Source organism: Carex rostrata, chromosome 14, assembly GCF_964058835.1.
Source record: "Carex rostrata chromosome 14, lpCarRost1.2, whole genome shotgun sequence".
NCBI lineage: Eukaryota > Viridiplantae > Streptophyta > Magnoliopsida > Poales > Cyperaceae > Carex > Carex rostrata.
In genome coordinates this window covers 6404771-6419266 of record NC_135931.1, presented here as the reverse complement: position 1 = coordinate 6419266, position 14496 = coordinate 6404771, and the positions used below count along the sequence as shown (strand labels likewise).

General features: G+C 34.5%; 2 protein-coding genes and 1 long non-coding RNA gene across 6 annotated transcripts; 1 reads left to right on the top strand and 2 right to left on the bottom strand.

The window, feature by feature from the left end:
* Nucleotides 1-7595: 7595 nt before the first annotated feature.
* Nucleotides 7596-10376, bottom strand: LOC144565614 (uncharacterized). Of its 4 annotated transcripts, none has more exons than XM_078315411.1 (5): nucleotides 10208-10376; nucleotides 9431-9492; nucleotides 9251-9347; nucleotides 9085-9172; nucleotides 7596-7894 (listed from the first exon to the last, which is right to left on the bottom strand). In XM_078315411.1, exons 1-4 carry the CDS (start codon nucleotides 10265-10267, stop codon nucleotides 9092-9094), a joined length of 300 nt encoding a protein of 99 aa, XP_078171537.1. In that variant the 5' UTR covers nucleotides 10268-10376; the 3' UTR covers nucleotides 7596-7894; nucleotides 9085-9091. The 4 variants fall into 4 exon arrangements, with proteins under 4 accessions (XP_078171537.1, XP_078171538.1, XP_078171539.1 ...); XM_078315412.1 differs by having other exon boundaries at nucleotides 9085-9163; nucleotides 10208-10375; XM_078315413.1 differs by lacking the exon at nucleotides 9085-9172 and having other exon boundaries at nucleotides 9251-9357; nucleotides 10208-10375.
* LOC144565616 (uncharacterized) lies at nucleotides 7946-9135 on the top strand. Its single transcript, XR_013514919.1, has 3 exons — nucleotides 7946-8078; nucleotides 8137-8238; nucleotides 9030-9135. It is a non-coding gene; the product is annotated as an uncharacterized LOC144565616 (long non-coding RNA).
* Nucleotides 10377-10863: 487 nt separating the features above from the next.
* LOC144565578 (uncharacterized) lies at nucleotides 10864-13212 on the bottom strand. Its single transcript, XM_078315369.1, has one exon. It carries the CDS (start codon nucleotides 13210-13212, stop codon nucleotides 10864-10866), a length of 2349 nt encoding a protein of 782 aa, XP_078171495.1.
* Between the last annotated feature and the right edge of the window lie 1284 nt (nucleotides 13213-14496).

Sequence of the window (14496 nt, the reverse complement as noted above, 5' to 3'; positions counted from 1 at the left end):
CAGAACACATAAGGAGAATATTAATGAGAAACTACTGTTAAGCTTATTTTAATAGATATATAGAAAATTGAAAAATCTTCGCTAGAATTACAGGAAAAGATGAATAAAAGGACATAATAATGTTCCAAGCCCGACCATTTCTCCATTGTTTTCTTCGGCTCTTGGTTGCCTGCTACTTGTTCGTGAAAATTAATTAATTAACTATAAGAATGGGATAGTATCCGCTAGGATAAAAAATGACTATCCACGAGAGTATACCAACATAAAGATATTTTTTCTGTTAACGACGGTAGTATCCGCGACGTTATACCGACAATATCCCTCGCAGATACTGTCACATTCTTGTAAACACCTCAATGAAAAGAGGCTATTATATCCATACTATATCACTGCAGTTCCGCGATTAAAAAAAAATGCTTTAGATAGCTTAACATCCTCGTATCGACTCTATATTTTCACAAGGAATAGTGATTAAATTGGTGAGACCATCAGAGACTCAAGAATGTAACATACAGAGTTGTCAGGGATAGCCATCGACTTCCATCTTGAATCTGAAAGGAAACTTGAAACTTGAAAGAGTAAATAACTAGAAAAAAAAACAGCAATTCATAATCTTGTTCAAAGATCAGTTGTGTAACTTATTTTGATACTATTAACGTGTTAAACTAATTCAAAAGTTAGAATGTATGAGAGAATAAACACATTAATTTAATTCAAAACTTGATTATTGGCAGAGATTAAGCAGAATAAATTATATCATATTAATTTCATGTTGATATGGAGTCAATTTTACAATACTCATTGCATTTTACTCTAAACTAATATAGAAAATTATCATTATATTTTAAAATAAACCAATATTTTTAAATGCGGTTCTGTTCATGCATGCGAAAGACTACTTCATACCACATATGCAATTTTAATGCAAAAGTACATATGCATTTTTAATCTCTCTAACTTAAAACCTAATTTACAAGAATATGAATTGTTAAAAAAAAGTATAAAATAAAACTAACTTACAAAACAAGAATGTTCTAACTTAGTTTGTGCTATTTACCACACTCACATATATAATGTGTTCAAGAATCACGATTCCACAAATGCAATTTTTTCTAGATATATATTTTTTTTTTGGATTTGAGAGTAACTAGCAAAAATCCACATGGAAGATATTGCATATGTGGTCAATATATACAACCGCATTTAAAATAACAACTTTAAATTATATAAAAAATCACTTATAAGCACATAAATTTTAAAAATATGTCAATCAACCCCATTTGCTCCCATGTAAATCTGCCCAATCTACCCCTGATTTTGATGAGAAAGTTTCCAATTACAAGACTCTTTACATTTTAATGAATGTATACCCAATTTTATCTAGTTTCTAGTTGCTCTCTAGATTTTTCCGCACTCTCTAGAGAGGAATGAAATCTGCTCCTTTTCTTGAAAAAAGGAGGACTCTCCTATTCTCCAATCCTAACCGTTTAAAATCGATCAAACGGCTTCAATTACATCTGATTTATTTATGCTTTGAGATTCGTGCCATGTTAAAAAGAAATTGAAGCCATTTGATCAATATTGAATGGTTCGGATTGGAGAATAGGAGGGTCCTCCTTTTCTCAAGAAAAAGAGCAGATTGGCTTCCCTCTAGAGATACCCCATACGAAATTTAAATTAGTTCCTTGTAGATATAACAAAAGTAGATATAACAAAACGACTATATTCTACACCTAGTCCAGCTTCTTTTTCATTGGTCTTGAGGTGCAACTCTCGCAAACGTAATATATTCATAATTCATTCCTTTTTTTTTTTTTGAAAAAAAGGCAATAAAGTCCTTTTCATTTTCATGAAATCAAAGGTTAATTTACAACCAGTTCAACCATGCAACCAACACTGATCTTCTAATAGATCATTCAGCAAGTTAAAAACAAAACAAAAGATAAATGCTCGACGTTTAAGCACCCACCACAACACAGTAATAGAGAAAAAGCTTCCTAAGATTAAGCCACTGACATTTGGACTGAGGTAAGTATAAAATCCATATAATGGAGCAAAACAAAATATTTTTGTACTCATCGTCATGCAACTGGAGACCCAGCATCCTTGTCTAACGGCAACAATAAAAGAGTCTGTTCACCATGATCACTGTCCTTGTTCGCTTACAAAGGTATGCTACAAAGTCTCAGGTACAGCTAGCTGTACCAGTTTAAACCTTGGATCTACTCTCGTCTAAGGTTGCAAGTGCACAACCCTATCCGTATAGTATAATAAGGTATCGATCCTCAGGGACGGTTTAATTTGATTCTAAATTCCTACAAATCCAAGCTAGGTACTAGAAGTGTGAAAGGTTTGGTTTGAATTCGTTTCAATTTCTCAATTCAATAACAAAAGATTGCAAAAGAAAATAAATGTTTGTTTCAGTCAAGTTTAAAATGATGTTTCCAGGGTTTCAGATTTCATCCTCAGCTTTGCCTCTCTGGACCTTCACTCGACTCGCATCATCTCTGATGCGACCCTAGTGATGCGACCCGCATGGTCTCCCATGCGACTCGCATGGCCATCGAGTGAATGCAGCATTTCACCTGTTTCTGAGTTATTCGATTGTGCAAGGTTCTACTGACCCTACCCACGATTCCTGAGCCTCAACTCTCGTTTATTAGCACCAGTAACCTAGTAGGGAATTGCAATTTCACCTTCTTAGATCTACAACTTTCAACTCTCGTTTATTTGTATTCAATCTAAGTCAATTGATCGGTTTGCTAAAGGTATCCACTATCTCTCAATAAATGGAAATCTCACCTTTCGGTTCAATTGATCTATCTTTTCAGATTTCTAACCTACCTCAAGTGCTTGATTAAATTGCAAGAAAGATCAAGATCAAGATATTAGAAGAGATGAAAGATTCATTCAACAATAGTCAATAAAATGCAATCACACAATCTCAATCAAGCTTTAAAAGAAAGATACACAATCAATTGATCACAAGAACAACTCAAATTCAAATGCAATTCATACAATCAAAGCCTTAGACTACATCAACCCTAGAAACAAGAAAGATCTACTCAAGAGACATCATAATAAAAGAGGAGATAAGAGGAAAGATCATGATAAAACCAAATGAAGCAATCTTCCAAAGATCTTCTCTCCTTCTTCCTTTTCTTGCACCTCACTCCAAGGATCTTGAGGTTTTGAATCTTCAAATTTCGGAACTCCCTCTCTGGTGACAGAGGCGGTCTATTTATAGACCTTTCAAAACGGTTGCTTCAATTCTGGGCCCTTATTGGGCCTTTGCTGTCTGCTCTGGAAGCTCGCGATGCTACCCGCATCGACCCTGATGCTACCCGCATTAACTCTAATGAGGGTCGCGTCAGATGTGAGGAGGGTCGCGTCAGATGTGATGAGGGTCGCACCAGATGTGATGAGGGTCGCATCAGATGTCTCAGAATTCAGTAACTTCCCTGATTTCGCCCGTTTTCTGCAACATAAGAATGAAATCGCAGCAGTACCACATTCTATGGATATTCAATATAAAATACGCGATTTGGTGGTTTAAAACGCAGATTTTGGTACAAGAATTGGTCGGAACAATAGATCAAATATGGAGATATCAGTCCTCATTATGATAATCCATCACCTGATTTTCTGGATTCCAAACCCTCAAAGAGATGGCAAGTATATCCTCAGGAAGCCACTCAACAGCGGCATCTTTGAGTCTTTTATCCATGTTACCTGCCTAATATGTAACAACAGAGATAATAAGCAAAATAATTGATCTAACTGTCTTACCTGGACTCTTTTGAAAACAAAGTTCATTTCGATGTTTCCAAATAGTCCAGCAACAACAACAACAATAACAACCAAGTCTTTAGTCCCAAACAAGTTGGAGTAGGTTAGAAATAAAATCCAATCACAATCATTATCTATGGGTTTTATTTCATAAGAGAATGACTGTTTTTCGATTATTGATCTATCGTTGGCTCGCTAAACCTATCATGACCCTCCTCCTTTATCCTGGCTTTAGTCCCAAATAGTCCAACAAACTGCACTAAAAACAATTAAAAATCCCATTTGTTGAGAAGGTTCAAGAGTATTGGAGAAGTGAAAAATATCAAAACAAGAGTGCCACTCTGAGAAAAAATTCTGACTTCGGCCCAACCAAAACCAGATTTTTTTGAGCCTATTGACAGTGAAGAAAAAGGTGATGAACATCCTCTTGAGAACTGCAAAAATGACACAATAGACTACCATTCAGTGGCATAGCCAGAATTTGAATCAGGGGTGGGCAGAAATTGAATTCGGGTATTTTTTTCTGAACGGGTTCAGATTCAAATTTCCTTCATAATTCTCTTCCTACCTCCACCCACCTACCAAATTGCATCTCTGTCTATCGAATCAGTTGTAATCTTTAATAAATTACTAATTGATTCCAAAATTACTAAAACAATTACTTTTAATTTCGAAAACAATTGATATTAATTGAGCGGAGGGGAATCACTACTCCGAATTGAACAAAGAATTCAAAATACATTTCTTTCATAATTAGATTAAATGACTCACAAACCATCTATAAAGTATGAACTAACAATTGCTACTCCAAATTGAATTCAGAGGTAGGCAAAATCAAATTCAGGGGTAGGCAAGACTCATCGAAAAACTTAGTCAAAAGAAAATACTAATTATGAACCTTAGTTAGTATCCTATTGTTTAAAAGCAACCAAATGAATATCCTAATTTTGGGAGGAATTGGTCAAGTCCATATAATGACATATTTATTATCATTAACACCCCTAAAGTTCAATATTTTGTAAATGGACCTAACTGTAAATATCCCTGATGGATCCCATCGCCATGCTACCTTATCTGTATAATGAGTAAAGCTAGAACTACTAAGAATATATAGTATTTCTTCCCATTCTACAGCTAAAATACCAACAAGGTTTCTAGTGAATTGTATATTGATATCTTGAGAGATCATTACTGCACTAATCGTAATATTTTTGTTAGAGCCAATGTTATCAGAACCGAACCGGATATCGACTCGGTGAAGCTTTGGTTTAACGGTTCACTGGTTGGACCGCTGATTTTTTAAATACTTATACATTTATGAGATGTGTACTATTATTAAAAGATATATATATTTTTATAGTGAAAATTACACATACATATAAAATAATTACAAATTTATAGATTAATTAAAAATTTATCTCGAAATATAATAAAACTAATAATTTTGTCAACAAATGACAAACAAAATTTTTTTAGGAGATAAAATATAGCATCCCACCATTTAACTTTGTATGATAAGTTTACTAAAATTATAAAGATTTACGGCTATACAGTACCAAAATTTATAAAAATATAAATAATAGCAATAATTATATATATATTATTTGATAGACTCTTTTATAATATTTAAAACATAAGGGTCTCCATATAAACAATACAAGGGTCTCCTGTTGACATAATGACATGTACACACTCCTAGTAACCTCTTGACAGTACGAACATGTGAGATTCAAGAAGAACATGTGATACTCTCTCTTTCTTTCTCGTTATGTGTGAAAAAAAACAGAGTATGGTTTAACCGGGTTTTTTTCTCATATTATTTTGCGGTTTTTTGAATAAAACCGGTTAATTAATTCAGTTTTTCGGTTCAACTGCAGAAGCGGTCTTTTAAAGGAACCGAACCGGACAGGTATCCGGTTTCGGTTTTTTCCGGTCCAACCGTCCGGTCCGGTCCAGTTCTGATAACACTGGTTAGAGCATATATCATATAAATTTGGAAATCTATCAGCTAGAGAACAATTTTCATACCAAATTGCATGCCAAAATTCTATCTGTGATTGGATTCTTGGTTTGTATGCAATACTCATTTGGCCTAAATTGTGCAATTTACATATATTTTTCCAAAAAGGGGAAGCAGGTAAGGAAGTATTGTTAGAACAATACTTGCAGTAATAACAGTTTTTTACAAAGCAGTATATTCATTATTATTAAATCTCCACCACCATTTCAACAATAAGAATATATTTATTTCTTGAAGATTTAGAATTCCTAAACCTCCATTATTTTTAGCTAAATAAGCCTTAGACCATTTGAGTAAAGCATATTTTTTCCTAGATGGTCCTGATCCTTAACACAAAAATCTATTTCTAATAGTATCTAATCTTCTAGGTACAGTTTTGGGGGCTCTATATAATGATAATGTATAAAGGGGTATGGCTGACAATACCGAATTAAGTAATGTAAGTCTACCACCTAAAGGTAAAAGTTGTCCCTTCCAGAATTGTATTCGCTTCTCTACTTTATCTAATAAAAATTGCTAGTCATCTACAGTTAGCTTGCTATCTTTCAAGGGAAGTCCTAAATATTGTAAAGGAAACTATCCTATTTTACATTGAAAAGCATGAGCAAATTCAGATCCCTCTGTATGAATAGGATATAGTTCAGTTTTGTTTAAGTTCATTTTAATTCCAGATAATGCTTCAAAATTAATACACGATTGGAAACTATATAACCAATCCTTTATCCATCGATACCATCAATTACCAAAACCTCTACTAGATAATATTTCTAAAATATAATCCCAATGGATCTTGTCGTACGCTTTTTCAAAATCTACTTTAATCACTACTCCTGATTCTTTCATACTTCTACAATGATGGATAATTTCATGACTAAGTATCACATTATCTTAAGATAAATCTATGTTTAATAAATGCTGATTGACTTTTATCTATTATAGAATTCATGATTGGGTCTAATCTATTAGTCAGTATCTTAGAAATAATCTTGAAACTACAGTTAACAAGGCTAATTGGTCAGAATTTACTAATGACATGAGCATCATTTTCCTTAGGGATCAGGCATATAATGGATTTGTTGAGCTTATGTAAGTCAAGTCTACGCTCATAAAAATGTCTACAAAGAGTTACGAGGTCTGCTTGAACTAAATTCCAGAAAGTTTGGTAAAAGAGGAAAGAGAATCCATCAGTGCTAGGAGCACCTTGTGCTGATGAATTAAAAACAGCCTCTTTGATCTCCTGTACTGTTATAGGTTTTTCTATTTGTATTCTATCTGCTTCTAGTAATTGGTCAGCTGGGTCCCAAAAATTATCATCTAATCTAGCAAATTTAGTGCCTGCAACTCCCAATAGTTGTTTATAATAGTCTACTGCATGTTGTTTCATATCTGCTACATTAGTCGTAGATTGTCCTTCTATATCTAAAAAATTTATTCTACTTTTCTTACTCCTATGAGATGCAACAACATGAAAAAAAAAATTGTATTAAGATCACCAACTTGTAGCCACAGTTGCTTGGATCTATTTTTCCAGTAAATCTCCTCTTCTAAGTATAAGTTATCTAGATGTGTTTTAAGTGAAGCCCAATTAATATATTCATCTGCAGTTAATGACCTAGATTCTAGATTCCTGTACTATTTCTAGACCATGTAATTCTTTGATTAATGTTAATTTGGTTCCCTTTTTTTCCCCTTAAAAATTTCTAGCCCATCCTCTAATTTTTTTCCACATATATTTGAGTTTAGCATTCCAACTCTTAGCTACATTGACCTCAGAGAGAGGAATATATTCATTCCTCTTATTCAAATTTTAATAATTCAGCACCAAAATTATTTGGAAAAAGAAATCAAAGCAATTTTCAACAGAAACATCTTTGGAACACAGAATGTTTTGCATTTTTCCCACAAGGAATTGCACGGAGAAACTTTCGGCCGAGGAAAGTGAGCCATTCATTAGTCTCTCCCCGCCACGTGGCAGCAAATGGTTTCACACATACTAACGTGTCAATCCAAGAGAGGTGCCACCTCACCTTGAGCTATGGTTGCTTCGTCTATATTTACTCCCGCTTTTCTCCCCTCCAGTGCGATCTGTTTTTTCCCCCAAGCGATAAAAATATCACAAAAAGGTCAGTGTTGTTTTTATTCCTAAAATTTATTTTACTAGATTTGGAAATCAAACTGCTATGACTATTTCAATACAAAATGTGCAATTGCTCTCCATTTTTTAGATGAAGAAATACACAGGAATTATGCAATAGATTTTTTTTTAAAGGTGTATACCTTTGTGAAGCATATATATGACAATAGCTTTTATACAATAGTCATAGCAGTTTTAAAGGTATACAATAGCTTTTATTCATATCGCTAAAATTATTTGTGAAGCATATATATGACAAAATTACATTGCATGGCATACTTCAGTTCTATTAAGGGTCTGATCGGAATAGGAGGATAACAAAAGTTCACTTCATTTCAGTAGAATAGAGTTGAAAAGAGATGATTTGAAATTGAATTTTAGTGATTAGAATGATTAAATTAGAAAGAAGAATTGATTTGAGAACTAATCAAAATAGTCAAAAATTTGATATTATTTACGATTATGCCATTGAATAGTTTCTGTCCCAGCAGTGCCACTCCCATTCGACTCATTTTCTCTCCCTATTTCTTTCTCTTCCTCTCTGTAGCTACTCTTAACCCTCTCCTGTTCCAGACTACTCTTTCATTGTTGGTCTCGTTGCAATCTCCCTCTCCACTACTCTTCCGTCCATTTTTTACTTCTTCACTGCTCCTCCGTCCCGACCTTTGTCTCTCTTCCCTACTCCGTCTCAACACTCAGTTCCAGATCAGAAAATATGAGGGTACAATAGACCTTTCACATCAGCTAATTGAATTCTCGTCAAATACCTTACTTTCTCTCGTGATTTCTCCGCAGGATTTAGCGCTCCTCAAATCCAGTCGAATCCTTTCTATTCTTTTTTGTCTCAGCGTTCTGATCAGGTGATTAAGAAAGAATTCTATTTCTATTTCCAGTTTAAGGGAGAATACTCGATTCCGATCAGACCCTAAGTAAATGGACAGAATTTGTTTTTTGATGGTTGGTTGCAATTGCTGCCAACGGATATATTGATTAAAAAAGGTTTAATTACAAAGCTTTTACAGAAATGAAATATAAACAAGCTCCTCCCAGGAGCCAAGGCTGCGACTCCCTCCTCCCCTTTTACAGAAATGGAAAGAATTTGACCATAATCAAGAAAAAAATGCAAATAAAGGGCATGAACCTCAGGCTTAGCGCAATGATGCGAGCCCCCAATCTATCTCTCCATGGAGAGGCATATGTTCGACTATCGAAAAAAAAATCTGAAAATGCTGGGTTGTACCATTTAATCAAGAAAAAAAGAAAAAGGGCATGACAGGAGAGCTAGAGAGCAACTGGCAGTGACTTACCTTTCTGTGTTTGATTTGTCTAAAAGCCTCCAATAACGTGGCTTCAAACTCATCTAATTCTCTAGCATCCATCTGATTTATATCTGTACCATTTATCCTACATAATACTTGTTTCATATAAGACTTGATTACATGTTATAATCATTTTCTTTTCTAGATCAAAAGAATGTATTTTTGTACCAGCGGGAAAAATCACTTGGATTATGGAATTTGGTTGAGGTGGAAGCATCTTCGTAATTGATCTGTAATATCGAAATAATTAGTTTATATAATAAGATAGTGTTTTGCCAATAGAACTTTACACAGCTGCAAAAACGAAAACTATCAAGCCCTCAACTGAACCATCGGCTTTTGAACATAGCAATCCAGCTTTATAGACATTTTCCAATTTGACCTCAATAAAATTTATTAATTTGCTTGGCTTCAATTTTCTCTTTATGTTTTCCAGGGTTTACTTTGGAAATTACAAAATGGGTATAATGTACAGAATTTTCATTTGTGTACTCCCGAGCTTTTTATTCGTTGAATATCTTCAAGCCCAAATTTTAAAATTTGATTTCATTATGAGCATATGTGTAAGTATAATTTCTTTTCATGCCAAACATTACAAGATAATGTAATTTATAACAATATACCTACAAATCATCAGTATATTCATATATTGCTCAAAGCTTTGAGATATGCAAAATAGATATAACTAAAGAATTTTTATTTGTATACCCCAAACTCACCAAAATAACAGATATATCCCAGGTTGTAAAACGTTTGACAGAACTATGTATGGTTTTCAAATTTTTTAAACCCAGAAAATTAGTGTTATCTTTTAGATAAATCCAAAATATATGAATAAAAATTTCTTCTGGCCCCAAATTTACATGTTGATTTTGTATGAGTATAATAAAAATATAATTTCTCCATACCAACCATTACAAGATAACGCACTTTATAATAACATACCTGCAAACCTTCAGTATCTCCATCTATATTTTCTTTATCAGCGGCACCTTCAACTAGCATAAATTGCTTGTACCGGGTGTATGTGGTGTCAATGCTGGATGGACCAAAGCAGTAAACCCAGTTCAAAATTAATTAAGTAGAAGTAATGATAATTTTTTACAAAAGTACTCCACAAAAACTATATGAATATTTTTTGTTAACACTGAAAATCAAATATAAATTCAAAGACCATCTCTTTTAGGGCAAAGAATACTCACAAGCAGGGGCGGATGCAGGATTTCTGTCAGGGGGGTCAGAAATCGGATTCAATTAGCTTATTGGATTCAAATCCATTAGCTAATAGGATATAATTCAACATAACATAAAAAAAACATATCAATCAACATAATAAAAATACTAAAACTTGAAAAAAAAATCAACAATTCAACATAATAAAATACAATCAACAATTCAACATCATAATGAACCATTAACATAGCAAAAAACATAAATTACTTGAAGAAATCAATAATCCAACATAACAAAAAACAATCAACAATTCAACATCATAACAAACAATAAACATAACAACAAAAAAATAAGACAATCTTACATGATAAAAACAACACTTCTAATATCCTTTTACATATTAAAAAATAACATTTCTAACAACACTTCTAAATGAGGATTCCTCGACGAGCCTTCATGTTTTGAAACCTTTGCATAATTCTTTCATTGCTCACCCTCTTGAACAAATCCTTCTCAATAAAAGTAATCAAACAATCGTTCATCCACTGATCTCCCATTCTACTTCTCATACTGGTTTTCACAATATTCATTGCCGAAAATGCCCTTTCGACACTAGCTGTAGCTACTGGCAATATCAATCCCAATTTCACTAACTTGTAAACCAAGGGATGAACATTGTGCCTATTCGTTTTCACCATTTTTTCAGAAAGTTCAAGTATGGTGCTTACCTCCAAAAAAGCTCTATCATCTTGCACATCCAAAATGTAATTCTCCAATTGACTATTTAGGACGGGAAGCTCGAATTGGTTGAAATCAGAATGATAGAATTGAGCTAATTGAACCAACTTTTCTATGTCAAATGCTGAAAAGGAGTTTCTCGGATCTAAACATGACATACAAATAAGAAGTTGAGTATTGGTTTCGTTGAATCTATCATTAAGTTCCTTCAATTGCATATCAATAACTGTGTTAAAAAGATTCACACGATAATAATGCAAATTAGTTGTGCCTGTTTGGTACCTTGGGTTATCGAAGTACTCTTCCTCCATATTTGAAACTTTAATACCGTGTTTCTCACAAAATGCACACACTTTTTTTAATAATAATTCCCAACCACTATCCCTCATGTGTTGCAAGCGTTGTTTAGCAATATTCACCAACCGAATAGCATTCACCATATCTTGACTTTTGCATTGCAAGGTTTGCGATAGATTATGTGTGATGATTAATGTATCCCTCATGAGAAGCAACACAAATACAAATCCAAAATTTTGTATTTCTCTACGTAATCCACACGCCTCTGACCTTTGCTGCCATGTTGACCCATCCATTTCTATTTGCTCAATTACCTTAAACGTAGGTAAAAATAGTACCACCAAACTATTTAAAGTGTTGAAATGAGAACTCCATCGGGTATCACCGGTACGTGCAAGGCTCGATTCTTGTTTCAAACCACTTCCGGTTACTATCTCTTCACTTGAAATAGCTTCCACAACATTAATTCTCGCCTCATCACGTAATTGATCACGTCTTTTACAAGATCCACCAGTAACATTGAGCAATCTAGCAACCATTTGAAAAAATAATCCAACCCGAGCATGATTATTCGCTACCGCAACGAGAGTTAGTTGCAATTGATGGGCAAAACAATGCACGTAGTATGCGGACTCATTCTCATTCATGATCAATGCTTTGAGACCATTGAACTCCCCGCTCATGTTACTAGCCCCATCATAACCTTGACCACGCAATCGACAGAGAGATAGACCATGCTTGCCAAATAAATTCTCAAGTGCCGCCTTCAAACACAACGCTGTAGTATCGGAAACATGAACGATACCTAGAAACCGTTCGACAACAGAACCACTCTTGTTCACAAACCGAATAACAACCGCCATTTGCTCTTTGGTTGAGGCATCTCTTGCCTCATCAATTAAAACCAAGAACAATTCATCTCCAAGCTCTGCAATTATATCCTTAGTTGTCTCCTCTGCACAAGCATTGACTATATCCTTTTGGATTGTAGGTGCAATCAACTTTAGGTTTTGGGGAGCCTTATCAAAAATCACCTTATCTATTTCTTCATTATGATCTTCTAAAAATCTCAAAAGTTCATGGAAATTTCCTTCATTAAAAGAGCTTTCGGACTCGTCATGTCCGTGAAATGCCAAACCTTGCCTGCAAAGGAATTTAACACAATCTACAATAGCCCCTAACTGTATTCGATAATCCTTCTCTTGTCTAACAGTTTGTTTGTCCACCACAGCACGAATGCTTTGTGCTTGGTTCATCAAATCTAAACATTTCTTTCGAGCCTGATTGTGCCAAGAGAGAGAATCACCAACATGCTCCTCAAAAGATTTTATAGCCTTTTTCCAATTTCTAAAACCTTCTCCTACAAAGTTTGTCCTTCCACTTGAACCAAGATTTTCTGGTCTAAATAAATAACAACAAAGGCAAAAGGTCGCATCCTTTTCAATACTATATTCCAACCAAACTTTGTGTAGACCAAACCAAGAGGGATTAAATCTTCTCATTATACCACTAAAATTTCTTTGGGGAAAAACATGGTTGTGAGGTTGACATGGACCATGCCCCTCGATTAGGTAATATCGACGTATGCGATCACGCTCATTTGGGTTATAATCCAATATAGGTTTTCTTTGAGCAGGATCAGACGGAGGGTCTTGTTCATTACTAATAACCTCATTTATTGAATTAGAACTCGAAGATGAATCAAATGGACGTTTGGGTACTCTCTGATAGAATTTGTCCATTTCTTTTACCCTATATATTGAAAAAAATAAATCAAATAAATTAGGGTTCAAGTCAATTTATCCTAATTCAAGTAAACCCTAAACCTTAATTCAAATAAATTTTGGTTCAAGTCAATTTATTCTAATTCCATGAATAAATTAGAGTTCAATACAATTTATCCTAATTCAATAAATTAGGGTTGAATTCAATTTATCATTATTCAAAGAATTCATAGAAATTAGAGTTCAAGTAATTCAAGGAATTCAAGTAAAGTTCAAAATTAAGAAAGAACCAAATTTACCATGAGATTCGATATCGCTCTGATGTGTTGCCGAAGTGTCGCTGGTCTGGTGTGCTGCCGCGAGTCAGAGAATGAGAGAAAGGCTTGGTAATGGTGTGCTGTGCCCGTGTGCAGTGTGCACCATTGGACGCTAGTCACTGGTCAACTTCGAGTCAAAGAGAGAGAGATGGCGAGTCAGCGAAAGAGAGGGTTTGTTTACAGGGCAAGACGGCGAGTCAGCGTCTCAGCGAAAGAGAGGTCTCAATTTTCACCGAGGGTCGTCGATTTCGTTTTGAGAGAGAGAGAGAGAGTTGTGTCAAATTCGAATGAGATTTCGATCTGTCATTTTCAATTTCCAGAGAGATGGGCTCCGCTAATTAAAATTAATTGATTGGGCTCTGCCAATTAAAATTAAAATTGATTGGGCTCTACCAATTAAAATTAAAATTGATTGGGCTTCGCTAATTTCCAGAGAGATATATAGTTTAGATGGGCTCCTCTCTCTTGTATTAATTGGGCTCCGCCTGTCCGCCAAAACTGCTTATTTCAGTTCGAAATCTCATTTCGAATTGAACAGCGCCTCGCGAGTTTAGTCAGCGAAAATTTTGCGGCTCCACTAAATCTATTTGGGCTTCAGATTGAACTATAGATATTTTATTTTATACTCTAGAGGGACAATTTAATTTCCAGGAGAGTCAGAGCTGAAATAAGCAGAATTTTAGCACTATTTTTGAAAATCCAGGGGGGGTCAGTTGACCCCCCCTGTGCTACAGTAGATCCGCCCCTGCACGTCGGTCACGCAAAAGTTGAGATATCTCAGAGGATACGCACTCAAAGATTGTCTCGGGCGTCAATATATATATTATGAATAGTTCTATGTTTTAAACGATAAAAAATAATATCAGATTACAGTCAAAGGCCAGAGTGGTAATTTTATCAATAGCGTCTACGACTACTTTTTTTGGTGTTTTATGCTCGTAGGCCCTTACATTTCTTAATTTCCTTCTTATTGTCACATTAGACA

Excerpts from the sequence above, each read along its gene's own strand:
- LOC144565614 (XM_078315410.1), bottom strand. The coding sequence starts at position 10,267 with ATGCTAGTTGAAGGTGCCGCTGATAAAGAAAATATAGATGGAGATACT. Across the intron at positions 9,493-10,207 it reads GAGATACTGAAGGTTTGCAG|ATCAATTACGAAGATGCTTC; the intron begins GTATGTTATTAT and ends TCGATATTACAG. Across the intron at positions 9,348-9,430 it reads CCAAGTGATTTTTCCCGCTG|GATAAATGGTACAGATATAA; the intron begins GTACAAAAATAC and ends AGTATTATGTAG.
- LOC144565578 (XM_078315369.1), bottom strand. The coding sequence starts at position 13,212 with ATGGACAAATTCTATCAGAGAGTACCCAAACGTCCATTTGATTCATCT.